The sequence below is a fragment of the Orbicella faveolata genome, unplaced genomic scaffold (assembly GCF_042242905.1).
Source record: "Orbicella faveolata isolate gen_17 unplaced genomic scaffold, um_ofav_v1 contig_12, whole genome shotgun sequence".
NCBI classification, from domain to species: Eukaryota; Metazoa; Cnidaria; class Anthozoa; order Scleractinia; family Merulinidae; genus Orbicella; species Orbicella faveolata.
The window spans coordinates 13231973-13259950 of record NW_028301539.1 but is presented as its reverse complement, the minus strand read 5'-3'; the positions used below and the strand labels follow the sequence as shown (position 1 = coordinate 13259950).

At 38.3% G+C, this 27978-nt stretch overlaps 1 protein-coding gene and 2 pseudogenes across 1 annotated transcript in view; 2 read left to right on the top strand and 1 right to left on the bottom strand.

Moving 5' to 3' along the window:
* The window catches only part of LOC110055120 (F-box only protein 42-like), a 29504-nt gene extending 14682 nt beyond the window's left edge, over nt 1–14822 (top strand). The window contains exons 3-4 of the mRNA XM_020761500.2: nt 14032–14088; nt 14288–14822. Of these exons, the coding sequence (XP_020617159.2) occupies nt 14032–14088; nt 14288–14725 (495 nt within the window). The 3' untranslated portion in view covers nt 14726–14822. The remainder of the gene's footprint in view (nt 1–14031; nt 14089–14287) is intronic.
* On the bottom strand, nt 30–1148 carry LOC149116740 (uncharacterized; annotated as a pseudogene).
* Nucleotides 14823–14936: 114 nt separating the features above from the next.
* LOC149116739 (uncharacterized) lies at nt 14937–23681 on the top strand (annotated as a pseudogene).
* Nucleotides 23682–27978: the final 4297 nt, after the last annotated feature.

Sequence of the window (27978 nt, the reverse complement as noted above, 5' to 3'; positions counted from 1 at the left end):
AACAGAGGACGGCCGCTTTTTATTTATTATTAATTAACGTTATCCCACATTTTCTTAGTGTTTGTTGAGTCTTTAAGTATGCTATCATAGTATAAAGTACGGAACATTTTATTGATTGAAACGATTTTGTTTCGATAGATTTTGTATCGATTATAATAATAGCTGTTATGAGTTGTCAACCATATTTTATACAGCTGATTTCAAACTTTGATCGATTTTTTTTAAGCCTTTAGTTACCCAGGGCTTGTTAGACTTACTTTTGATCTTAATTAATTTAATTGGTGCATGTTTATTGCTTGTTAAGCCTTCATTTGCATCGCTGCTATTATAAACAGATTTCCAATTTTCATTCCTTAATTCATCACGGAAAGCAATCTTGTCAAACCCTTTAAGGTCTCTAATTTCAATAGTATCAGGAAATGGACTAAGTGTTGGATCGTATGAAAGGGTAAAAACAGGTAAATGATCAGCTTTCTCTACTGCAACACTACCACTTGTACTTGAAGATACAAAATTGGAATGAATATGATCTATACAACTTATTGAGGTCTCAGTTATACATGTTGCTTCAAATATCAGGGGATTAAAGCCTTCGGAATGAATTAGATTAAGGTATTCCTTTGCTATTGCGCTCTTAACAAGTGTATTGATATTGATATCACCTAGGATCAAACATTTACGCTTTGACAAAAAGATGGAATGCAAAACTTGTTCAAATTCATCAAGAAATTCCCGTTGGGACCTTTTAGGTGGGTTATAAATAACACTAATTAACAAGCCTTGTGTGTCTACCCAAATCTTTTCAATGCCATCTATTTTAAGATCATCTCTTATTGTGTAGTCAAAGTTTGACTTTAAGTAAAGAGCAACTCCACCGCCTGTTGAAAACGTGCGGTTGTCTATTATCATATGGTAATCTGTAATTTTTATGCTATCTAGATCGACTTGAGGCGTGATCCATGTTTCTGAGCAAGCAATCATATCAATTTCAAAAGGAATGGAGTCCAAAAGATTGCATAGCTCATCAAAGTGTTTACTTAGGCTTCTGATATTAAGATGAAGTGCCATGAGTTGCGGCTTAACGACAGAGCAGAGTTCATTAAGCTCTTCTACTGTAAATATTCCATGATCATTAAATGATTGTACATTTAAATCTGGATCATTCATGTTATGAGTCATTTGTCTATTTTAAACAACTAAATATTGGCAAATGCCAGTTAAAATAAACTAGTTGTAGGACAACAGAAGGTTTTATGCATATTTTAACTAACCTGATCAATGGAATCAACATCTATGTTTCTCTATACAAAGTTCCATCAATATAAAGTTTTCCACAATGAAATCTTGGCCTTTTTCCCCTCTCAAACACCTCCTTCATCACATCTCTGAGCTTCTTCTTTTTCTCTCGGTCCTCCCAAATCAGATCCTCTGTGATCCAAACACCATCTTTAAAGTCACGCTTCTTCTGAGTGACTTTGTACCTCTCTGGACGATAAACAAACTTACAAATTATCGCTCATGGCTTATCATCGCTTCTTGCTCCCGCTCGATGGGCGTTTTCAATTTGCGGCTCCAGATTGAGCAGGTTTGCTAGGATATCGTTGATTTTCTGCAGGCAATCCTCGCCAGGAAATTCTGGAATGTTGTGAAAATGAAGATTCTATTCGCGCGAATAACGCTCGAGGGACAGCAAACGTTCATACGTTTGAGCGATTTGCGTGGTATGGTTTTGAACCAAGCTTTCTATTTCATCAACTTTGCATCTTGCATCAAGAAGTTCTCCCTTGAGCTCCTCGAAACTTTGGTTGAGGGTCGTAAATTGTTTCAAAAGCTTGACCAATGCCGCCTCATTAGACTGAACTTTTGTTCTCAGACTCGAGATGTCCTGTATGATCTTGTTCTGACCTTCCCACAAGTGTGTCAGTAGCTCGCGTACATACGTTTCAAAATCTTCTGGTGCATCACTTGACAGTTTCTTGCTTCCTCTCGTAGTTAGTGACATGTTAATACACACAATAACACATGTAGTAAGCTAGATATGAAAAGTAGCAGAAAAAAATTTAACTTTTTCCCTATTTAGTTCGGAGCTATAAATTTCACGGCCATCTTGCACGCTGACCACTGACCTTAGAGGGATGACGCTGATGTTAGCTCAACTGACCCGGTGCAAAAGTTCAAATGGGTGATTCCAGAAAATATCCATACCCTACCATGGGTGGCATGAACATTTTAACCCGCCTTGCCTTCAGAACTTCCAAAATGCTCTACCCCCCATGCCCTCTGAATTCCAAAATCATTAACCCCTCCTCCCCTCCGGAATTTCAGATTTTTAAGTGATGGCGTATTGTGTTATGCCATCGCTTTATGCTGGCATGCATGCATTCCTTTGGATAGTGACTTTGCATAGTTTGTCCCGCTTATGTCCGTGCGCTTATGTCGCGCACGATTTATCCCCCTATGGAAGGGAAATGCACTCTGGGAGTTCCTTTGCTGCTTTCCTTTGCTGTTTGTAGGTTCAGCAGAGTGCTTTTAATTGTAGCTTTTAAAAGAAGATTTAGCGGTGGATTTTGGTTTAATCAGTATCGGATAAATTTGCGTTCACGGGCTAACTCATAATAAGAACATATCCTCCATACATACAAGTTTAGATAGACAAGTAAGTCACACAGGCGATAGGTGAAGGCTTTGCGGCTTTCCTTTACTGTTTGTAGGATCAGCAGTCTGCTTTTAATTGATATGACAAGTACACAGTTGAAACAAATTAATTTCCAAATGAAAATTTTACACAACGTTTCGATGTCGTCATGACATCATTATCAGGTGACAAGAAAATAATGGTTCAACAGTGTCATATATGCAGTGAGAGGTGTGATTGTTCATTAACATATTTGTTTAAGCAAATAGTTTCGCACGGATGGAATCCGATTGCGTGTTCAGGCTAGGTTTCTTCTTTCTAATAAACAGCATTTCTTAAATCAAACAATCCAGTTTTCCGTTGCATTTCTGTAGGACAGAAAAATTTTTGGCAAGGTCGTCGATGTTATAAAGGCCGTGATCGTTCTTTAAATGCTTTCCAATTGCGGAGAACCTGTGTTCATCAATACGTTGGTGCAAATACCGGCTGGTATACCCGACATACTCTGCATCGCACAGATCACATTGGTAATTGTACACTATGCATTGTTGATTAATTAGAGGTGGTTTACAGTAGTGATAATGAAGTCAGGGTACAATTCATTTGCAGTTTTCAGTTTTTTATAAAGTTTTGGAAATGTGCTGTTTTATATTTTCTGTCAACGAAAGAGTGGTTGTGATTGAACAATCGATAATTGTTTTGTCAGGGTAAAGACAAGACGAATGTTCATTGATGACAAGTATACGGTGAAAAACAAATTAATTTTCTGTGAGGTAATTAGCGTTGCCAAATATCTTTAAAGATAATAAGGTGTCGAGTGTTGAGAAGATTGGCACGCTAGGAAACTGTAGCGTTTAAGGGCCCATTAACCGATCTTTTCGAGCCGTTGCTGAGGAAAATTTATTCTCATATAACCTCATCAGTTTTAGTTCACAGTTATTTCATGTGTTTTAGCTTTTCCATGATCAGTAACACTAGTGATGATGTCATCAGGCCACGCCTATGGTCAAGTGACTAATACAGAAAAAATGCAAAGGCTCCCAGGCAAATTACTTTATCAGGATTTTTCATTGATTCAATATTTTAATTTAAATCTTCATTACGCTGTGCATCGATTTTGTTTCATTTCTACAAGGTCAGATTTTGAGAGCATTTCAAAATATTGGAAAATTCGTAATTTTTTGAAAAAAGCATGATTTCGAAAAAGGAATGCATAGCTATGTTTCGCGGTTATCACTGAGCCGAAGCTGCCGCTTCCAATCACGTCCTTGTCTGATAGCTCATTCCAGTTAAATCCTGGATAGAGGTATCAAATAACTTTGGCCTGTGACTACGCTTCGAGTCGAAGCTAGGCAGAGGAAAAGACATGATTTTCTTTGTTTTACAATCACATCGTGTTACCGTTCCAAATGAACATCGAGATGAATGAAGCAATGTGAAGTAAATTGTCATCCATGTGCTAAATTGAAATTCGATGTGCATCTAAACCACAATTGGTACAAAGAGAGCCTTTAATAAAGCAATATTAATACTTAACTAGACTTGCAAGCATGAATTAGAAACTAGTAGTCAAAGATTATGAGTGTGTTCGACGCAGTCACTTTACAATATAAAAACCTTTAAGACACAACTTCACTAGCCAACTTTCAACCTTTGTCCATTGCTAAAATTAACATTCTTCATCAACAATCAGGGTTTTACGGACAATTTTAAGAGGTCTCCTGGATTCTCTCTGTTTGTATGTTTCTCTCCGATTGCAAATAAAACACTATTTGATTTTCTTTATTTTAAAGAGGGTCTTCCTTTTGAAATTGGGGACGTCAATGGTTTTGCGTCCATATCATAGGTGTGCGAGTTAACATTATTTTATTCTATTTTTTATTGTTTTCAAATTACTGTTAAGAAGTAGGGTCTACAGGGGATTAGCCGATAAAAACTGTCAACATCATACAAGAACCCATTTCGCGTCAGCTGACAATGAACAAAGCATTTCAGTTCGAGCTGGCCTTATCTACAAAACGAAGACGCCATTGATTCCATGTCATCTGACACAAAGAAGCATTTAAGTGAGGGTCTTCGTTTTGTAATTCGAGCTGCTCTTATCTACAAAACAAAGACCCCATTAATTGATTTTGTGTCAGCTGACAATGAACAAAGCATTTTAGCGAGGGTCTTCGTTTTGTAGTTTGAGCCGGCCTTATCTACAAAACGAAGACCCCATTAATTTCGCGTCAGTTGTTGTCTGAAGAAAAGCGTTGACCTGGTTTGACTGTCTCTGGTTTGATAGGCCTGTGAAAAAACAAGTCTTCGTTTTTGGGTCTTAGGTCTTAGGTCTTAGGTCTTCGTTTTGTAGACACCCTTGAAAATGAGCCAGTTGTAGCAAGTTTGTACAAAGAGTACCTGTTAACATTGCCAGATGTAAAAGCAGTCACAGTTCAAGAAGTTGGATTAATTGTGGCTATAGACAATACTGTTCTTGCAGCAAGCCCTGATTGAATTGCAACAAGCCCTGATTGAATTGCAACAGTTCATTACCACAATGGTAATACCGAGATAAGAAATGTCGAAATAAAATACCTTGAGTCAAAGCAGGATGTTTCACCAGAGGTTGCCATCAAGGATCATCAAAAAGAAACAAGTTTTCCACTCACAGAGAAAAACTCTCTTTATGAAGTGAAACTGGTTTCAGTCCCAGATAGAGATGGGAATAACTAAGCTTCCATTGACTGATTTTGTTATTTTTACCAACTTACGATTTCCCATTTTGGTTCTAAAGGTCACATTCTCATCAAGATGGCAATAGATGTATGAAATAAAACCAAAATTACTTGCTTTTCATGAGAAATATATTAAAGACAAGAGACTCCAATGACTAGAGCTTAGCATTGCCAGCAAAAATCTGAACTTAACATGAGGAAAAGCAAGCCTCAAAGTGAGTTCATAAAGAAACTTGCAGCACTATGAAACTACTAATCTATTGTCTGAGGATTTGAATCCTTTTAGCTTGATGTTGTGTTTAAGTGTTCTTCAAATACAAAGTTCTGCACAAACTAGAAGTATTAAAGAGTATTAGATAGTTATTTTAAATGGAAATGATTGGATTTTGAAAGTTGACTAACAATGCACACACAGTCCAGATCTGATTTATGGAGCCAAAGCTGGAGAGAGGCAGAACTTGATTGAAAATATTCCAAGCCTTTATCCGCTTTATTTCTCTTTCGACCTGTATTCTTACATTGGCTATGCTCATTGTCTCAAAACATTGGCCTTCAGTAAACTGGTCAGATGCAGAAAATCTCTTTGGAGGAATATATAGACTCCCTCCTCTGAGGGCAATCAGTTCATGGATTTCAAAGCCTTTGTCAGCAAGATATTGATCTCCTTGTAGCCAACATAGCTCCCTATATCACACAGGTTACATTTAAACAGGTACACTACGCACTGTTGATTAACCAGCTGCGGTTTGGTCTCACATTCTTGAAGGTCTTGGCCAATTTTCCGACTGACAAATACGGGCTCGATTGTGGTTTGGAGCTTAATGCTAAGGTCTTTCAATTGCGTCTTAACAATGTTAGCAGAGTCTTGGTCCTTGAAGGGTATGACTACTCGGGTCACATCACTTCCCGCCAATTTTCCCGAAGCCTACTAATACTGGTTTATTTTCCCGAAGCCTGCAATGGCTGCTGGTCAGCAACTCTCGAGTTGACAAAGGTATTAATGGTGGAGTTGATAAGGTGATGAGGGTAGTCCAGACATGAGAATAAAGACTTCAAGTGCTCACACTCCTCCGAAAAGTAAGGCCATGAAGAGGACAAACGGTACACGCGATCGAGCATAGTTGTTAATAAGCTCTGTTTGTACCGGTTGTCAATGTGACTCTGGTAGTGGACAAGTAAACCAGTAGTACCCTTGATAATGGCGTCATGAGGTTGCCGAAACGTCGGGAGATTATATCGTTAGTTTTTACTTGTCTATACATTTCTGAGTGCTTCTGATAATCCTTAGGTAATTCACATTTCAGTTCAATGCAGTCAAGAATTCCTCTTACACTTTCATATCTTCCCTTAAATGATTCTGGCAAGTGCTGCTTCACCTTCTCTTTTGAAGGCCATACAGGCAAACAGCCCAAAAGAGTGTAAAGGTAGTTTGCCCAAGTGATAACAATATCAGAGACAGTGCCTACAGACACATTGAATCTATGCGCCAAGTCATGCTCAAATAATCCGAGTCAAACCCTTGTCAGAAACAGCCACAACTGATCAATTGGTTGTATTTCTCGTTTTCGTTGTTTTTCTTTCTTCTGACCTTGCAAGAAAGGAAATGCAGTGTCTGGAAGGTCTCCATTTACTTTGAATCGTGCCTGGTTCCAACTAAGTAGCAACTTGGCACTCGGTTTGACAAAGTTCCAGAATGCTACCAAGGCTTTGTAAGACTGAAATCCTGTGTAGAAAAATATATCATCATCATTGGAGCTAAAACGTTCTAGGGAGAATTTTGAAAGGGATAACATTTCCGTGAGTTTACAAATCTCGGCAAGTAAGTCTCTCTCTTGTGGTTTGTCTTCTGACTCTTTCTCTCTACGGTTGTTCTCTGAAGTGTAATTCACTACATCCTGAAGATGCTTCATTTCCAATGGGCCAGCAACTGAAATTCGACGTTTTTTACCGTCACGAACATTTGCTCTTTCGGACCTCTCACTCCCTTTGTCGTGATCCTCCGTCCAAGGAAAAATAGAAGGAACTGCATTCCTAACAAGATCATGTCTACTGCCAGTTAAAGATTTTTTGTAATCATTCGAGGTGAAATGTTCGGAACAGCAGAAGAGTGATGTATTAGAAGCGAATTTTTCGTCACTACGTTTCATCCTTACCATCCATATTTTTCTCTGACTTTGGTCTCGTGGAAAAGCGTGGAAAATGAGGTGTTTCCGATTATCAGAATGATTTTTACATAGCGCTGCAGCGCAGCATTTGTGACAGGTTTTATTTCTGTCCCTTTCGTCTGCCATATTTTTTGAGATTGGCACCTTTGCGAGGGCCCTTAGGCCTCGCTTTCATGCAACTTCCGGTAATAGCCTGAATCGGTGTATCAGGCATAAGAGGTACCAGCGCATTTTGAATTTCGAAGTTAGGTGGTGCGTGACATAAAGCTATGATCGCATTTGTCGAAGAATATGTATTTATCTCGTGATTTTTAGCCATTTAAGACATTGCTGTATTTGGAAAAGTGCTCATTTAATGTTTTTTTGTTCAGTGCAGATAATCATTGTCCCAGATAACCAAAGTAAGTTCCAGATGTTAACACTATTTTCCGGCCACCATATTTTACCTATTTAGACCTGAAATCAACATTTTTGAGTGTATACGTTGTGTGAAATTAGCATCTTGCTGTTTTCTAAGTGAAATCAACATCCTTGCTGTCACGCGTTGCGTGAAATCGACATTTTTACCTTCTTAGACCCGAAATCAACATTTTTGAGCTTACGCGCTACGTGAAATTAACATTTTGCCATTTTCTAAGTGAAATCAACATCCTTGCCGTCACGCATTAACGTGAAATCAGCATTTTTACCTATTTAGACCTGAAATCAACATTTTTGAGCTTATACGTTGCGTGAAATTAACATTTTGCTGTTTTCTAAGTGAAATCAACAACCTTCCTGCCACAGGTTAACGTGAAATCAACATTTAAACCTTTTTTGACCTAAAATCGACATTTTTGAGCTTTTACGTTGCGTGAAATTGACATTTTGTTGCTTTCTAAGAGAAATCAACATCCTTGCCGTCTCGCGTTAACATGAGGCAACATTTTAACCACTTTTGACCTGAAATCAGCAAATTTTGAGCTTATATAAGTTGCGTGAAATCGACATTTTGCTGGTTTCTAAGTGAAATCAAAGTCCTTGCGGTCGCTGCGGGCCGATCCTTTGTTATAATAAACCGAGGTGAGACTTCCACTTCTAACAAAGGTTTGGCTTGGCTATTATAACAAAGGATTGGGTCTGTTTATCATAACAAAGGCCCGGCTTCGTTTACTTGAAGGATTCGGTGGGAAAAGGGCGTCAGGTATTTTAATCAAAGGTGAACTTTGTTGAAAACGCTCCAAATTTCACATGCAGTTTTGTTCAGGTATGTTAAGCGATGTCCCGTAGTTTTCGTGCTAAAGTTTGCTTCGTTCTCGAGATATTGCATATGCAATAAACCATTCGGTTTTTCCAACCTGTGTGCCTTTTTTGCATACGTTATTTCTCGAGAACGAAGAACAACCCAGCAAAAAAAACTTCTGAGCAATGTTTCTCAGGTGAAACAAAGCCCACATGCCAAAATTCAGCTAGTTTTGAGCAGTTTCAAAAATGGCTGAAAAATCCATGGGACGCACGACCTTTCAATTATCTAACGCTTCAATTTTCGAAAACCAAGCAGATGACGTTTTAACTGGGTAAATACAAGCTTACGCTGTACCTGTATCGAGATAATAGTTGGAAATGATAAGGCCAGAGCACTCGTACGATTGGAAAAGTTTATATACTAAGTTAACTTTAATTATAATCAAATTGTATCCATTAAGAGACCAAGGCATTTTACGTGGTTGTAATAACGTTTTAGTACTTACCATGACTTCCATTCACAAAGCTCAAAGCTGAGCAAAACTCAAAGGGCAGAGATGGTATTACAAGCACATTGTTCACAGAACCGAATTGACGAAGTAAGCATGCCAAATTCACTCCAGTCACAAACTTAATACTGCCATAAAATTTGACTCTTCGATCAGTATGACATTCAATAACATAAAGGAACATTTCTGGAATTCAATTTCCTTCTCAAAGTCTTGCCGAAACTCACAAAAACAAGATACGTCCATTGAAGTTTACATTCTGATCAGTTAGGAATGCCCAGGCTACTCCGTGCATCATATTGTCATAGTAACTGCACTCTCCCCAGGCTTCACTCACCATCAATCGAAATCGAAAAGGAATCACGCAATGTGACTTACAAAGTAGCTATTGTGTTTCCTATGAATGATTTTCCATCCATGTGTGAATGGCTTGAGTACAAACGTGCCAGAAGTTTCGGGGAGCGGCTATTCCAAGGGAAACAAGGTATGCTGGTAATTTTTCATCAAAAATAGCCTGGATCTGAACGAAAACAACTCATGAAGTGCAGTCTGCTTGTTTGCTTGTTCTGGATACGTTGAAACTCTGATTGCATGTTATTAATTTTATAGAAACTCCACAGGGAGTACACAATCTTGTTGAATAGGAAGAGAGTAAATAAAGGAATGAAAAGAACGAATAGTTTACCTATTGTTATTTCTTACGCGACCTTACTGAGAAAACCGCTACTTACAAGTCCTGCGTTAGACTGTAGCGTTTAACTCGTACCTAGGCCTTTTCGCACTCTGCAAAATTTTTTTTTGCTCTACAGAGCATGAAAGTCCCAGATGTGAAAGACTTGATAGAAGCTGACTGATGCTTGCGTGTAAGCAGAGCATCATCAAGCATTTTCGCACGATCTCCTTTCGCCAGCCCTTTCACCGCCATGTCTTTCTTGTATCCAGTGGGCTCAGTTTCGATCATCAGTTTCTCATAAAAGTTGATGCTCGCACTCGAAAACCAGTTTGACGACTGTAAACCAGAATGACTAGCCCAAGATTTGGGGCTACGACCACTTCAAAGACTAAAGCAGATTTGTGCAGAGCCTCTTTTTCCACCTCCTGTCCGCTCAAAAAAGCAATAAAAGAGGCTCTGCTCGCAGGGTGTTTCACCTCTCGCCTCGTAGATAAACTAAGCCGCATAAATGAAAAACAGCTTACTCATAATTGTTTTACATTTAATTCAACACAACCAGTTGAGCATTTAACTTAAACAGTCAACGTTTTGATTTAACAACTTTTCGAACGCTTTCAAGATCTTTTAACGCCATTGAAGGGAAATTTGAATGGTTTTTACTAACACTTTTAACGGACGGTGAAAACACTTTTAACAACTTTTCCAATGCTATAAACGGCCAGAGTGAAAATTTTAACGGACGTTGTAACTATTTTCTAAACTGTTTTAACGGTAAACAAATGACTAACAAATGCTTAGAACTGTTAAACGGAAAAGCATTAAAGTACGTTTTCCCATGGAAGGTCACAATTGCGTTCATTGAGGAACTGCTGACCACTAGTAAATTTGTGCGTTTTTGCACTTCACAAAGCTTTTGACAAACTGCCTTGACTTTCTGCTGACTTGGATAATCTTCTTCATCTAGAAGGCTCAACAACTTGTTCTTGATCCTGGTGAAGGTCGATTTATCCTTCGCTTTTTGCTGCTTTAAACTTTCGATGTGGTCTTCTTCTTCATCCACTGCTTCGTCATGCTTGCCGTCCACTGACATGATTTGAAACCTCAATCTGCTACCATCAAATGTTTACCAGATAAACATTTATTCGATTTCACACATTATAAACTTTTAAACGATGCCCTTACAATCCAAGTGTCCTCAATATTTGAAAATGTCCAAGAAGTTCTGATCCATACCGCACATGCCAAGGATTAGAATTAAACTTATTTACACGAACAAAAACAAGGCTAAGTTATGAACTAATATGATACTAGTTGTGAACTAAAATGTACGATTGCAAGTCTAACACTAAAGGATTACGTAATGCAGAAAAGTCTATTCAAATGCACTAATGAACGCAATTGTCTCCTGTTCACCCAGTGTGGACAATGGTTAGGTAAATGTATCAATTTCAATCAGTAAAGGTATATATTAAGCAGCTGTTATTAATCTTATCAATACATCAGTAAAAATATACTCAGAACTGGTCTCGGTAGAAACTTTACATTATAATATTGGATTTTTGGATCACCTACATTTTACATTTAAATACTATTGTTTTGACATTAGGCATATATTGTAATTTAGCAGTTATTTATCTTTGTAGATATTTTTACCTTATCCCTGTAAATATTTGTTATCATTTTTATACCAGTTGTAAAGTGCTATTGATTGTTTTTATTGTAAAAAGCCCTATATAAGAAATAAATTATTGTTAATTATTATGACTTAGAAAACAGCCCTAAGAAAATATGCACACTGATTGGTTAAAAATCGTGTTTCTATATCTCGATAGAAACACAGAACTAGCACAAGCTGTTGACATAATGATGGCACGAGCAAAGAGAATTTTCATGGTGATGATCAAAGTAAACAAGTTGTTTCCCTTTTTTGTTGTGGTGTATCCTAAAAGAAATAGAAAACATGTTCTCCGTGTTTCTATTGAGTTATAGAAACACTCGTGAAAGTTTGGGAGAACTCGAAAAAGCTGTGGAAACACTCATCTACAGCTTGTGTTCCCACAGCATTTCTCGTTCTCCCAAACTTCCACTTGTGTTTCTATAACTCGATAGAAACACAGTACATGTTTTCTATGTCTTAATTATTAGCAATCCAAGATGGAAACAATGAAAATTTGCCTGTAAAGTTTAAAGTAAATAGTGTTCACTATATTTTACAGTATGAACAGGCAAACTTGGATCATTGAAGGTCAGGGTAGTAATTCATGTCAGCCCTCCCCCCGACATGTATTAAGCCTCCTCCCAAACCTGCTTGAAATAAGTCATGGTGGCATAGTACAGTGTCTAGCAAGGACCTATACAAAACCCATGCCAGACAGGCAGTAGGAGGTCCTGAGCAAAATTGAAACCAGTGCAAAATAACGGTTGCTAAACGTATGGACTTACAAGGCAAATAAATGGCTTGGCACCTACTTATTTACAAGAACTTGTCAAAAGTTATGACCAAGTTAGGTGTTTATAATCTTAATCAGTAAATTAAGTGACCATATGGAAATATGGAAATATGGATTAGCAAGCTGTGGATGACATGCTTTCTTTGTTGGTGCCCCAATACTGTGGAACACCAGATAAGATCAGACAAGCAAAATTGCTGGAGACGTTTTAGTCTCTTTTAAAAATACATTGTTTTAAACAAGCTTTTTATGCATGAATACTTATGTACAATTATCTTTTTGTTCTGTTATTTAACTTTGAGATATTTGTATATTTGTTTATCTTTCTTCTTATGTTTTGTAAAGCGCCATTGAACTTTTGGATTTTAGTGCTTTCTAAGTTATTATTTTTAAATTATTATTATCATTATCATTGTCATTATTATCATTATTATCATCATTAGCGGAGCTCCTGAACGGACAGAGCCCCATACCTTAGACAATTTGGTAACCCATCAATCTCAAAAAATTTTGGTTGTCACGTGACTGTCTGTATGGGTGTCCATCTGTTCGTACATCTATATGCCAAACCCCATACCTTGAAAAATAAGAGAGTAGCACCATTACCATAGGTGCATCTTTGATATTGGACGTCCATGTTACAATTAAGGTATCTGCTGATCAATATCACATGACGATGTCGTGGGCTCACTTTAAGAGCTTGACTGCTGACCAGCTGACTGCTGGTTTCTCGATTGGATCGTTCTCACAAGCCAGGTTATTACTCTGATTTAGGAGAGAAGGAGGGAGTATGTGCAAAGGCTAAATTTTGCACATATTAACCCTTGGCACATTGTTGACCTTTCTTCTGACATATTCCTTGCATAATTGCCTCTTGATTCTACAATCTTAAGTACTCTAACTTATTGGGTATAGTTTGTTAAAATTTAACTGGAAAAAATAGTGAAACCACGGCAGATCAATTACATGCTTGCAATTGATCATTTTTTGAGTTTCTGATCCAAGGAAAACAAATCCTCTTTTTACCTTTATGGTTAATTATTGCAATTAGGAGCTCCACTTTTAGGCTTTATTATCATTATCATTAATACCATTGTTACCATTATTATCAATATTATCATTATCATCATCATCATCATTATTATCATTATCACCGTTATCATCGCAATCTTTATGATTATTATCATTATGATGATGATGATGATGACGATTATTATTATTTGATGAAATGAGTACTAAATCAACAATACCTAAATTCAAATTGGAGTTAATAAACATATTTTTTTGTACCATGATCTTACTGACAGAAAGTCTGTTGCTGATTTTTATTTTGTACTTTCTTCTTCCCCATCTTGAAGTGTCCTCTGTAATTCTGGATCTCCAGTTCTTTATTTTTTCCTTTGACAATAGTCATTTTTCTCCACATAAATAACCTCTTTCCCAGGGTCTCTCTTCTTCTTCACATCATGGGGGAGTTAAGAAGAAAGACCCTGGGAATGAGATTTCCAAGGATATGGTAATTTTCAATCACTTCTCAAGGTCTGTGCAAACCATGTTAATACCAAATTTTAAAAATATCTTCAGAGTGTTTTAAAACATTCTGAAGATACAGTCCAGAATTTTTCGTCAGGTAATGTTGTTACATTGATTTCCATTAGATGGTAGTGGATGAGCACACAATTCTTATTCTTGGGGGATGTGGTGGACCAGACTTGGTGAGTAAATAATGATTCTCAATCATGTCTAGTCTCTTTTCTCCCATTTTCTTACTTGTATTTTTCTTTGGCTAAATTATTTGTTCCTTCTTATATGGGGGAATGGGGAGCTTTTTCTGCTTATCTGCGTACTTCCTGCTGTTCAGTATCATTTTGTTATGACGTCATTAGAGGGTACTGTTCTCTATGCTCTTCTCAGTTATTTGGAGATGTTTGGATTCTGGATACAAATCAATGGATCTGGCAAGAGCTAGAGGTGGAGAACCGCCAATGGGAGGCTCCCCAATTATGGTGTCACCCTGCCGTCTATGTCAAGGACACGGTTCTAGTGTTTAGTGTACCTCGCCATCAAGTACATGCCCTTTCTTTGGAAGGACAGAAAGGGGCCAGGCAGAGGCCAGGCCTTGACGGTTTGTTGCCCATGCAAATTTTTATTCTAGACTGTAGCCAAATACACTCGCATTTCTCATGCACATGGAAGCCTCCTCCAGAGGCTCAAAGCTTTTTGCCTGCTACCTCTTTACATTCTGTTGTTGTAGCCAGGGGGGAGATACTCATTTTTGGTGGAATGTTCACAAGGTGGACAGAGTCGAGTCCAGACACCAGTAGCGATCTTGTAGCTATTTCAGCATGTTAGGCATGTAATTGTTTCCCAGCATATACATATAGTGCAAACATACATGTAATGCATCAAGTAATTATTCTTCAAATGAATAAAATCTACTGGTTCAGAATGGCTTGTGAGGTCACTAAACATCAGGGCTTTAGCAAGCCTTAAGAAACTGATGGGAGGTTGGGGCACAAAAAGTTTAAGTAGCTCTTTGTATATTAAAAGTAGAGGGTTTGCATCCAAAGAACCCAACCCATTGGAATGTTCTCTATATGTTGAAAACAGCAAATGTTTTACCTGTCAGAGTCATCATTTGTAAGTTTGCAGCCATTTTAGACTGTCACAGTGGCCTTCCAAGTAAACACAGACCTCATGGGGATGTCACTTTTAAAACTTCCCAAACAAATGCTTGCACTGGTGGTTTTCTCCCACAGACGTATTAGCAACTTCCAACATCTCCATACCATCTGCTAATTTCTTGTGGACATGCAGAAGTATTAGGTGGTTGAGCCTTGCCTCTCCCTTGTTTTAATGCAGGTAGGTCTTGACCTGCTTTTAGGTGGTAGGAGGCACGTCTCTTTCTTGCCGATCATGGTGACAAGAGCATGGCAAGCAGTTGAATCGGTTATTTACTTCTATATTTCAGCGAAAAAGTAACCCTTACGTGACATTTAATTTCAATGTCTGTCTGCATTCGCAGATACATAGCCACATAATTTGACTTGTCACTGATAATCTTGATACAATTCTGTCCTAGAGCTAGCTTTCCACAAGGCTTATCGTAGCTCAAATAAAAGGAAATCACTCTCTTGTATGCCTTTTGAGGCCAGGAAGACTAATTTCACCGTCTTTTCATTGAATCATGAATTATACAATTTAATTAAAGGTCAAACGAACCAAAATTCAGACATCTTTTCTTCAGTCATTTTATAGTGACGAAATGTTTAAAAAAATGTGAAAGGAAACTCAGGCAGAAATTTTTCTTTCTGAGCCGTGAAAAGGAGTAAAAAAGTTAAAAGTACGAAGACAGTCAATGGTTTCACGAAAACGTTTCCAAAATGACTGCGCACTTTAATGGAGGAATGGAAGCGAGACTCTGCTTTGTGACGTCATTGTTGTCTTGAACATTGCTGCGTTTCTGCGTCAGTAGGGACCTTTAGCAACTCATATTTTTCGAGCGGCAGCAACGGCAGTGTACAAGAGGATCTGGATTGAGAACGACGTTGTTCCTGCCAAATACAAACCTTTAGCAGCTTCCTTCACATTGCGGCGGCACTAGACGACCATCTCTGAGCACAGACTTTCTAGAGTTTTTTTAGCGTTTAATTAAAAATGAACAAGTTTAAAAATATCAGAGATTGGCTATTGCTATCTCACAGTGAGAACCCTATTTCTGATGAAGAATTCGTTTTACTTAACGATTGTTTTCAGTCGAAAAATCCAGATTTCAGTAACGAGTCCTATGATAAGTTCAACTTAGATGATATGGGCCAAGCTGACTGCAAGGCGGAATTTCACATAGAGAAGGCTGATCTCCCCCGACTTGCAGATGTGTCACAAATTCCTCCTGTGATCAAATGCAGACAAAGGAGCCTATGTGATGGCCTCAAAGGGCTGTGCCTGCTACTGAGGCGAACAAGCTATCCTTGTCGATACAGAGATATAATTCCTCGATTTCCACGTCCAGTATCTGTCCTAAATTTGATCTCAAATTAGGTCTTAGATTACATCTATGAAACCCACTCACATCTGGTCACAGATTGGAACAGAGACGTCCTGGCCTCCACTGCTCTTCAGACGTATGCTGAAGCAGTATCAAGGAAAGGTGCACCACTGGACAACTGCTTTGGTTTTATAGATGGGACTGTTCGGCCAATTTCAAGACCTGGTACTGGGCAAAGAGTTGTGTACAAAGTACACAAGAGAGTGCATGGACTGAAATTTCAGTCTGTTACCTTGCCCAATGGATTAATTGGCAATATCTTTGGACCAGTAGGTGAGTACTTAATTTGCATCGCTCTAGATCCTTTATAGTACAAGTCTTACACACAAAAAAGCTAAGGATTGTCACTAACTTTGCCAAAAGATAATCAATTTAAAGGTCGGTTTTAAGGCCTGTACTAATGATAAATAAAAAATATATATGCCCTATTTTAGAACCCAGAACTCACAAACTTTACCCTTTCAGGCCCCACAAGTATGTCAGTACTTTCAGGTGAGAAATACCACATGGGGCTCTCTGTTGATTAGTCCAAATTTGACTAGAGAAATGGCACGAAAACCATTATTTCCTATGTATAGGGTTCTTGTGAGACAATAGTTGCTTTGATCAACTATTGCTTTTATCTTTTAAAATAACCTTTTTTAAACCCTTTTCTTTGCATGTGAGAGGGTTGTAAACATGATGCTGGGATGCTTGCCAATTCTGGATTGTTGAATGACCTAGGAAGATTTGCCTTTTCACCAGCTGGAACACCTATGTGTGTTTACGGTGATCCTGCATATCCCCTCCACATTCACCTCCAGGCTCCATTTCGACAAGACCATCTTACACCACTAATGGAAGCATATAATACAGCAATGAGCACAGTACACACCTCTGTAGACTGGATCTTTGGTGACATCATAACTTCTTTTAAGTTTTTAGATTACAAAAAGAACCTGAAGATAGGACTTAGCACTGTGGGCAAAATGTATGTTGTCTGTGCAGTGTTATGCAATGCCATAACTTGTTTATATGGCAATCAGACATCTGAATATTTTGAACTTGAGCCTCCAACACTAGAGAAATATTTCCAGTAAGTTTTGAGCGGTCTATGTGGAAATTAGTATTGTTAAGAGTAGCAAGGTTGAAGTTTAGCTAAGTTTATGTTCTCTGAAACTCAGTGCTTTATAAGCACTTTTAATTTTGGGATCTTACTTCAGTTTTCTCTCTTACGTTCCTGCCATTTACAAATCCAGCTTTCGACAACACACGAGTATAGCCTGCAAGAAAGTAAAAGAATATCATTTTCTCCTTCTCATCTTTGAATAAATATCAATCTCACTTCATCCTGCAAGCCGTTAAGGACAAAATTCTGGCTGAAATCCGAAACTAGAGGAGTGAAAGGCAGAAATACACTGACGTTTTCTGTACAACGCAAAAAGCAGTCTAACGTAGGCCTCCCACGACCTCGCGTCAAAACTGACAGCGTATGCCGGAAATGAAAATTACTTCCGGTCGCCGTCTCAAATCCTCTCGATGCTAAAGGTCCCTGGTGAGTCTTTCGTGGGGAAGGTTTGGATCTAAATGCAAACCTTATTTTACTTGGGATATGGCCGAGGAGTTCGCCTGCTGTTCGGCGGGCATTATTCGCTTGTTTTCGTTGTTTCTTTTTTGTCCAATTGCCGGCTTGCAACGTGCCATAGTGAAGTTAAAAATCGTTGGTATCGTGTCTTTCTTGACTACAAGTTGATGAAGCTTGAAAGAGGGTCCCAACAAACTCCTTACTACAAGATTTTGTTCGAAGCTGCCTTCGGTAAAGTGTTTTACACAAACGCTCAAATGCTTCGAGGGCATGAAGCATTCTCTTTTCATTTTTATAAGCCATTCTCTTTGAAGTTTGGGTCCTGGGGAACTTGAAAGTGCTAACTTTTGATTTTGAGTGGTTTTCCTCTGAAGTTCACTGTGAACTTGAAATCAAAACAGTTTCAAATTTCCCACATTTCTTGAGCTCACCAACAATGATGTTACAAGTTTTATTTCCGACAATTATCCGACAATTTTCCCAACCGCTCTACGATTATGGAGGATAAAAAACAGTGATTTTAACATTCCAATATCTCCGCAATGCTTCGTTCAATTCGTTTGAAACTTCAGAATATGTTTATTTTATACTTAATGAGCACATTGAACTCAAATGAAAAAAAATGTCTAAATTTTGGTTCATTTGACTTTTAACCCTTTGCCCCCTAAGAGTGCAAATTGGCACACAAGGTCATAACTTTGTAAATATTTGATAGATTTCTACGAATTTTTGCCATGAAAATTGTCTTGTGAAGACCTGCTCATTGAAGTCATGAAATGTTGACCCCCTCCCATCCAAGACATGGTTGACCACCCCCAGAAGTTTTTAGTTCCATTTACGGGATGCAAATGGAATGCAAGACTTGTTTCATATCAAGCTATGCACTAAGAGCTGCTAAATAAGCTATAGTTTAGGGGTATACCTAATATAGCAGAAGACTGATCCATTTTTGAAGTCGTTCATTTCCCCATTTTAAAGCAATTTCTCTCAAAATGTCTATCTCCTTCATAGCTGCTGATGTCAATTCTTAAATAAGCTGATTGGGGGTTTTCAAATGGCATATTGTACAAAGGCAGAGTGTCTTTATTTGCCGATTTGGGAAAAACTGCCGTTCACCTTAGGGGGTAAAGGGTTAAGACTGCTTTTGACATGAAATTGGAGTCTAAATCAACACGAACGTACAGATATCAACACTGCGGTGGAGAGCTGATCTATAGCTTTCTAAAACCTGCATCGTCCTAAATGGACTGAACAAGAGCTTCCTACATCATTACAAAAGAGACTTACTGGAGTGCTCAGTTGTTCTCTTTGGCACCCCATGGTTTAAATAGAAGAAAGGAATTTCATTCGAAAAACAGAATTTGCTATAATTAATTTCCTCTCCTATATTTTACGTTACTGATTAATCGTTCAAAGGCCCTTTTCTTGGATTTTGTCAGCCCCTTAGGTGTTGATTAGACTCGAAGGCCCTGCCAGGGATCTTATTATGATTAATATTATTAAGGGTCCCTCCAGGGATTTTGTTGGTAATTAATTTTGCTCTTTCAGGCTCCAAAGGCCTCGTTTTTGGGATTTTGGTACGGTTGATGTTTACAGTTGTATGTAAGGGTGGGTTTAGCTTTTTCTAATGCTTGCCGCAAGCCTCTTCGGTTATTCTATTCGTTTTAGCCAGTTTGGTTTTTTAGGTTTTGTCTCATATTTTGCTGATTATTTTCATAGTAACTTGTTTTCGATTTATTCAATATTTGTCGCTTTGTTGATTTTGTTTTTTGATATCTATTAATTAGCACCACTTTCTGCTCTTTCACGTGATTTTGTACCTTATTCATTAGTTGTCACTTGTAATTACGTAATCACTAGCACCTCAATCTTATTTAAAGCCCGTTTTTATTCAAAAGTTGTAATAACTGAAGAAGTTCTCAGACCGAAACATTTTATTAAATTTTTTAAATCTTTTTTAATGTCAGAAGTTGTTCGTCTTCGCAATATTTTAACTCTCTACGTTCGTTTATGCTGTGAGGTTTAGACTGGGAATCTTGACTGATCCTCCTGACGTGGTGACACCTTTGTTGGCCTGAGAGTTCCAGTAACAATTTTATATATACAGTGTACATATACACTGTATATATATGTATACATATACATGTATATGAAAGAACCCCTGACCCTGTACACCCCAGATAATCATATTTTAAAGTGAATAAATGTTTGAAAGAAAATTCGCCCTGAGTGGGATTTGAACCCACGTCCCCCCGCATACTAGTCGGGTGTGATATCCACTACACCATCAGGACAACCATGCTGGCAACACGGCAATCGAAGATGTGATTTTACATGGTATGGAACGTGGTCTCCCGGGAAATTTTCTTTCAAGGTGACAAGGTAGGGGAAGCCTATAACTCCGTTTGAAATCCAACTAAGGATCAGGGGTTCTTTCATATACAAGTATAAATTAATTTAAAAGAAGCCTGTATCCCTTGTGGATCCTCCATTGTCATCCGCTAAGTTGACTTCGGTCGTGTATCATGAATTTGATCCTTAGTTGGATTTGGTTGTCCTGATGGTGTAGTGGATATCACACCCGACTAGTATGCGGGGGGACGTGGGTTCAAATCCCACTCAGGGCGAATTTTCTTTCACACATTCACTTTATGTATACATATACATATACGTCTACGTCTACGTCTAATACACCTTTGTGAAGAACACCTATATTTCTTCTTGAGAGTGAATGAAGAAAAACCGTTATACATAAATTTCTACTACGCCATTGAAATTCAAAAATGCGTGCTACGACAATAACTGTAAATAACTGTAACAATTCAGACTTAGACGACAGCCGCGCGTGCCAAAGCGAGCCTGCAAATAACAGTCGGTCATCGGACAACTGTCCGGTAAATTTGAGGTTTTGACAGTAAAAAGCTTAGCCTGGTCGGACACTCTGACCGGGCATTTCTACTAAAGTGAAAAATATTTTCCCTGAAAACCTGTGGCCGAATATGGGACAAGTTATTTTGTTATACTGCCACACAATACTACGCAAAAAAACTTTATTATCAGTTTTGTTTTTATTCCAGAGAATTTTATCACTCGCAGTGCGTCGTCTCATTAACAAATGGTAAACGCCACAGCGTGTACTATTGAGTTATGGATGCACGCGGGAGGTTGCTAAGCACGAAAGAAGCGTAAGAGTCGCCCTCGGCTATCGCCTTGTGCGACTCTAGCTTATTGAGTGCTTAGCAAACCTCCTAGACTATGAGTAGTCCCTCTTTCGCTTAGTCTGTCGTGCGTGACGCTAAAGAAATTCGCGAGAAAAAAATGGCCGCGCGAAATCCTGGGGCCTAGGAGGGCGCGAAAGGAGGGACTACCGCCTAAGCCCAAGAGTTTGCCCTTTCACGGCCGAGTGATTTTTCGGTGTAGGATTTCTCATCTTGACGTCCTCTTATTATCACCTGTTATCAATAGCCCCGGGAGATCTGAATAAAATTGCTCTACTCTACTCTTCAAGTAGCCAGACAAAAACATATGCTGTGAGAAGTATATCTTCGTTCAGTGTTCGTTCAGCGAAACTGTCGAAGAAGTTTTAAAAAGAAGACGGCGAATGAGGCCTCTTGTAACGATTTTTGCTGCGTCTAAAAGTTATTGCGAAAATTTCAATAGACTTTCAACCGAGAATTTACATCATACATTATACATTATACATAGGAGATCATCCAACTGCGGTGAAGTGTTTGCCGATAGCAGCGGAAAATTTCAGGTGAATGTCCGGTGTCAAGTGAGAGTCCGGTTCAATCTTTCAAATGGATGGCAGAAAGGCCAAGCTCAGTGAATTTATATCCGCCGACTTAGACGATGCTGTTGAGCGGCGAAATCACTAACACGCTCGCAGTCGGGGTGGAGGCAGAAAGCTTTGCCAAACAAAACACTGGATAAATTTAAATCTTTCCAAAGCGCCTGTTGGCAGATTCGCAACAACATCACGGCTTGTGAAGCGCGATTCCAACGCTTCGATTTGCTCTGGTACCGCTTCGATTTGCTTCGGTTCCAAAACATTCCTGCAAGACATCACAGGTATCTCGAATGTTGACAACACGTTGTCAACGCTCCTAACATAGGCCAATCATATTTTTGCGTTGTGAGAGCAACGCATAATTCAAACTCTTGGGCTTAGGCGGTAGTCCCTCCTTTCGCGTGCTCCTCGCCTCCAGGATTTCGCGCGGCCATTTTTTTCTCGCGGTTTTCTTTCGCGTCACACACGACGGACTAAGCGAAAGAGGGACTACTCATAGTCTACAAACCTCCCAAGTGCATCCATAACTCAATAGTGCACGCTATGGCGTTTACCATTTGTTTTATAACGTAACATTGAGACATTGGAACAACAGAAGTCCTTTTATTGAGCTACATCACAAAAAAATGTTCCTGTTGTCCTACATGACAAGAGAAAACAAGCGCACGAAAATTCATTTATGACAACCGACTGCACACCAGTAACTCGATAAAGTTTCATCTTCAGACAACTGTGAAGGCAGTTTTGCATTGCTGGCAGAAGAACGTCGGCCATTACTTTGGAAACAATGTCTGTCAAAGGATTTGCTTTGTAAACGTTAGCACACACGTCAGCAGCGTACACCCATGGGCAAATAGTAGACGCTAAATTAACCAATCAGAGTGCGCGCTTTGCTTTAGTTATGTTATAAAATGTTATGTCGAATTGTAAACACATCACATCAACACCACTATTCCTACGTGTTAATTTATGCATTTTGCGGTGGCGTTGTGAAAGATTGTGAAGCCCCATTTAGTCTGAATTACGTACGTCTGAAAAACTACTAAGAACTGAGGTCTTATGTAATTACTTGTTGTTTGTTACCTCCAAGTGTTGTGGAATTAATTTCCGGTTGTATTACATTGACCCAATGAAAATATTATGGAAATTGAAAACATGGCCCAAATACTCACGTTTCGTTTATCTGAATGCAATCGCTTTCAAAAACTTTAAAACCTCTAAAACGTAACCAAATATTTTTCTAGTCCGTATTATCAAAAATCAGTTTAATTTTTAACTCTTTATAGTTTTTTTTTACGTCTGTCAGTGTGGTTGAAATACAGATTCCGTACCACAGACATGTTTTTGTGAAAAGCGTGAATGTACAAATTAGTCATGCTTTATAGTCACCAACACCTCCAATTCCACATTTTAAATAATTACGCAAATTTTTTATTCAATTGACCCCGAACACTTTCAGAGGAAAGTTGCTTTCAGAAAAAGTCGAAGAATTCATTTCAGCCAATTTTCAAGTCTCTGAATGTTATTTTGAGGTTTTATACTGGCAAGCTGTCCATGCGAGAGATTGTTTCATCGCCTTTCCCGTTTTCCTTAGACGTCGTGGGAAACTTGTTACGTTGGAAACGCTTGTGTGACTTTTTAAGGTTTTCAAATTTGCAACCCATGTTTTGGCGAAGATTCTACACTGAAATATCAAAACGTCTCAAATGTCTCTTTAATTTCTAATGACAAACAATTTTTTTTGTCCGACCAGGCTGGCTTCTTGTCAGGTCAAAACTTGTCCTTGTTCTGACAAATGACCTGCCTATAGACAAAAATTATTTGCAGGCTTGCAAAGGATAACACTCACACGTGCCAAAGGACAGCATACGCAGGGGGAGTATATGAGTGACGATAAAAAATAAAAGGGAATTAAGTGTGAAAATAAGGGAAAATAGCAGACAAATTACTCAGTAAAGGATTAAACCCATCCAGTTTCAAGGTTCGTAGTCGATATGCCCATCGCCCTTCCATAGGAAGCAGACCATCTTTTGCATTAACTTTATCTATAAGTTGTATGCTAACATCTTGAAGTCCATGATGCCCATGACTATAAAATGCTTATAGATAAGGTCATCGCCCTCCTTATTGGCAGCAGACATCCTAGAGTTGGCTCATAGACCGGCTCTTATGGTTGTTGAACCTCAACCTAAACTTAGTGGTGGTGGAACCGACATACTGGAAACCACGGACCTTGCAACTAATTAAGTAAACAACATTCCTAGAATTACAATCCAAACCATGATTTATAGTATAACTAGTACCAGTAGCATGGCTAGAGAACCTACCCCCTACTATAAGGTAATTACAGACATTACATCTGTTACTAGTACATTTATGAGTTCCTCAAGTACTCTCAGTTCCCCGATCCAGGGGTCGTTACTTCACGTGAACCAGATAGTCTCCCAAGTTCTTAGGGCATCGAAATGCCATCATGGGCAAATCTTTAATGGCCTGCTTACACCTATTGGAAATGTGTAAAAGGGGATGTAACTCTCTTAATATTCCCCATATTAGGTAGACCTGGGTGATACGTAACCACAAATGGTAATTCTTTTGTTAGTTGTCTCTTGCCTAGGTGCAGGTAGTTCATCCCGGTCTAATACCCAAGCCCTATGTATTTGGTTCCAAACAAATTTTTCATTATGACCCCTATTAACTAAATACTTTCTAAGATCAGCTGCCCTGCGCTCAAATGCAGCAGGCTTTGAACAAATACGTCTGAGCCTAAGAGCCTGTGCATATGGGATACTTTGTTTAACCCCCTTTGGGTGGCATGAAGTATGGAACAAATACTAGTGCTTATTAGTTGGCTTAGTATACAAATCAGTTTCAATAACACCATTGTTGTTAATAACCTGTACATCAAGATAGTTAATGTTCTGTTGTGACCAGTACCATGTAAACTTGATGGTGTTGTGTAACTGATTTATCCACTGAAGGAACTCCAGAAGTGATTCTTCTCCTGCTATCCAGATCATGAAAATATCATCAATGTACCTGAGCCAAAGATAGGGTTTTACTGGAGCTAAATCCAGTAACTTCGATTCTAGGTCGTGCATAAATAAATTAGCGTATGCAGGCGCCATCCTTGTACCAATGGCTGTACCACATTTTTGTAAGAAATGTTTACCATCAAATTCAAAGTTATTGTTCTTGAGAACCAATTTCAACAAGTCCACAAAATGATCGGTAGGAATGTTTGGGTTAATTCTTTTGTTCAAAATTTTTCGCATAGCTTCCAAACCTTCGTCATTTTGATGTTCCGGAATGTTCCGTGTTCCTGGTTTTAACATTTATTTAAAGACAAAAAATTCATACAGGACTAACCTTCCATTACATTACCATCTACTTACGTTACCTACAATACTTAAAACATCACTGTTCTTATTGCATTGCATTAATATTGTGATTACATCATTTCTCACCTGTTATTTACTTTGTTTGACAGCTTTCAACTATTTACAATAGTAACTTACACTAGATTTCTTAATTGCCTTAATTTATCTACACCTAGCTACACTTCTCTGATTTCTCTCACAATTATGCAATGCTAAATAACAATTTAAATTGATTTGTATTTCCTAATTACTGCTACTAAAAAAAATGGTTAAAGCTTAATAATAAATATGAAATTAAGTGTTAAGAGTGCCTGCCTGTAAAAATCAGACAAATTCTTAATTTCGCGGCAAGGGTGGAAAATTCGATTTCGCTCATATTCTTGTGGTAGATAGGCTCGGGCATGACAAAAACTACTGGATAGGTTTTTTGACAAAATATCCTTTTATTTCAAAGAAATATGCAAATTACCAACTTCCGTTAAAATCGTCATTTGACGCACATTTTATTAAGCAAGTTTGAGAGCCTCGCATGCAAAACCACATCATTCTTCCAACTTTAAAACACTCAAATATTTTTGTGCAATGTTTAAATGTGTACTGGGTTGGTTTTAGGGAATGTTGCATTGTCTTTTTGGGTGCAAAATAATTAAATTTCGAAGACATGTATTTCATTCACTTAAAAGTACTTCATGAATATAATTGATTTTCACCATGTGCAAAACATTCAAATGGATTAAGCTTCTGGTGATTGAATCGCAGAAGGATGATCTACAGATTCCTCTAAAAATGAATAAGTTGCCAGTAATCGGATACCCGTGTTTGCGCGAAGAACTCTGGGATCGTCAGGGGGCAAACATTGCTAGTCGCTAAAAGGAAATGTATGGCGAAAAGTTGTTTCGAGGTACAAGAAAACGATTTTTGAGAGGGATCAACGCTTTTTCGCCGTCGTTTTTATCGCAAATGGATTTGGGCAATGTTAATATGTGGAATATGTAAGTTTTTCTTTGAATAACCGTGAAATATGTGACAAAATCTACCGATAAACTCCGTTGTTTGCGTGAGGTTTATTGTGAAATTGACATCGCGTAATGGTCTGAAAATATTACAAAATTTAATTAGGTATAAATCGAGACGGAGGAATAACCCAGTAAAGCCTTTTAAGTTGTGTACAGGCTACTTTTGGCTTATTTGAAAGCTCAGTCGTACAAATAATACTGGAAATAAGCCCGGTGGCGATCATTGTACTGTCAGGGGTTGATTTAATGACAAATGAGTCCGCGCGACTCATGCTGTGTGGCTACTGTGTTGCCCAAAGCCTTTGTTTTGCTTTTACAAGCACGTATTTCAGTGATTTTCCATTTCTATAACAGATCAAGGGTAGCTCCTTGAATATATCTCTAAGTATTTGTATTTGAAAGTGCCATTTGTGCGTGATTATGCTTTCCAAAGCTTGGTATTGACGGTTGAGTGAAATAGCCCGACACAAAGGGTAGTAGTTCATTCTGCAATTTTCGATTTCTGTTTTAGAGCTTCTTTTCTGTCTTAATATTTAACTTCTCGGAGGGTCTTTTCTACCATTTGCTCCGGGTAGCCTCTCGAGATCAGGCGTGTATTGAAATCTTCAATATTCTCTTCAATGTATTTCACAATAAACCTCACGTAAGCAAAAGGGAGTTTATCGGTAAATTTTTTCACTTATTTCACGGTTATTCAAACAAAAACTTACATTTTCCAAGTATCAAAATTGCCAAAATCAATTTGCGATAAAACAACGGCGAAAAAGCGTTGATCTCTCTCCAAAACCATGTTTTTGGGCGTCGAAACAACTTTTCGCCATACATTTCCTTCTAGCGACTTGCAATGTTTGCCCCCTGACGATCCCAGAGTTCTTTTCGCAAACACGGGTATCCGATTACTGGCAACTCATTCATTTCTTTGGGCAAATGATTGTGAGCGACGCGAGAGCTTTTCAAAGTACGTCAAAAATGCAAATATTTGACCATCCGTCGTCAAATTTCAATTTACGGGTTAGACGTGTATTTTAGCATGCGCCACATGACTTGACCTATAATAAGTTGAAATAGACACAGAGCTGATAATTTCGAAATGTTTTAACCTTATTTGTTGCAAAAGGCAGGTCCAAAGCCGATTTGACGTGTTTCTAGTCGATCTCTCACCATTCGTCGCACATAAAGCAGAAGTTTGCTTTTGTTTACATAACGTCCGATGTACATGGCCAACTGTCAACTTATTTAATGGTCAAATACCATGAATCTGTGACCATCTTTCTGCGCATATGAACATCACTGCATCTAAGTCAAAAACGGCTGATTCGTTTGTAGATAGTTGCTTGCTTTGCACTGCGCCAAAATAATACGTTTGATCGATTGCTGACCATTGCTGATAAGTGTGTCGGCGCAGCACAATCTTACAGCCGTTATTTGTTCGTCACGCAATGCTGTCACGGCATATGCTGCACATTTTGATCCATTTTGTATAGAGCACTCTCAGGATAAATGAAACAATTTAATCATTGTTCATCTGTTTGTTCATATATATAATAATATGTGTGTATTTATATAATCGTATTCTATAGTGTACATGACCTCGGTCCAAATCACGTTTGTTGTACGTTTTGATGTTTCAGACAACAGCTGATAAAGCTAGTGTCTGTACTCACTAGAATTTTAAAAAAATCGCCATGAAACAAATTATAGATCAATGAAGCAAGAACTAGCTGAAATAAAAAATAGGAAATCACAACGTGTCTAATTCATGAGAAAAACAGACTAAATTTAATTAATAATTACGAGAGTAAATAGC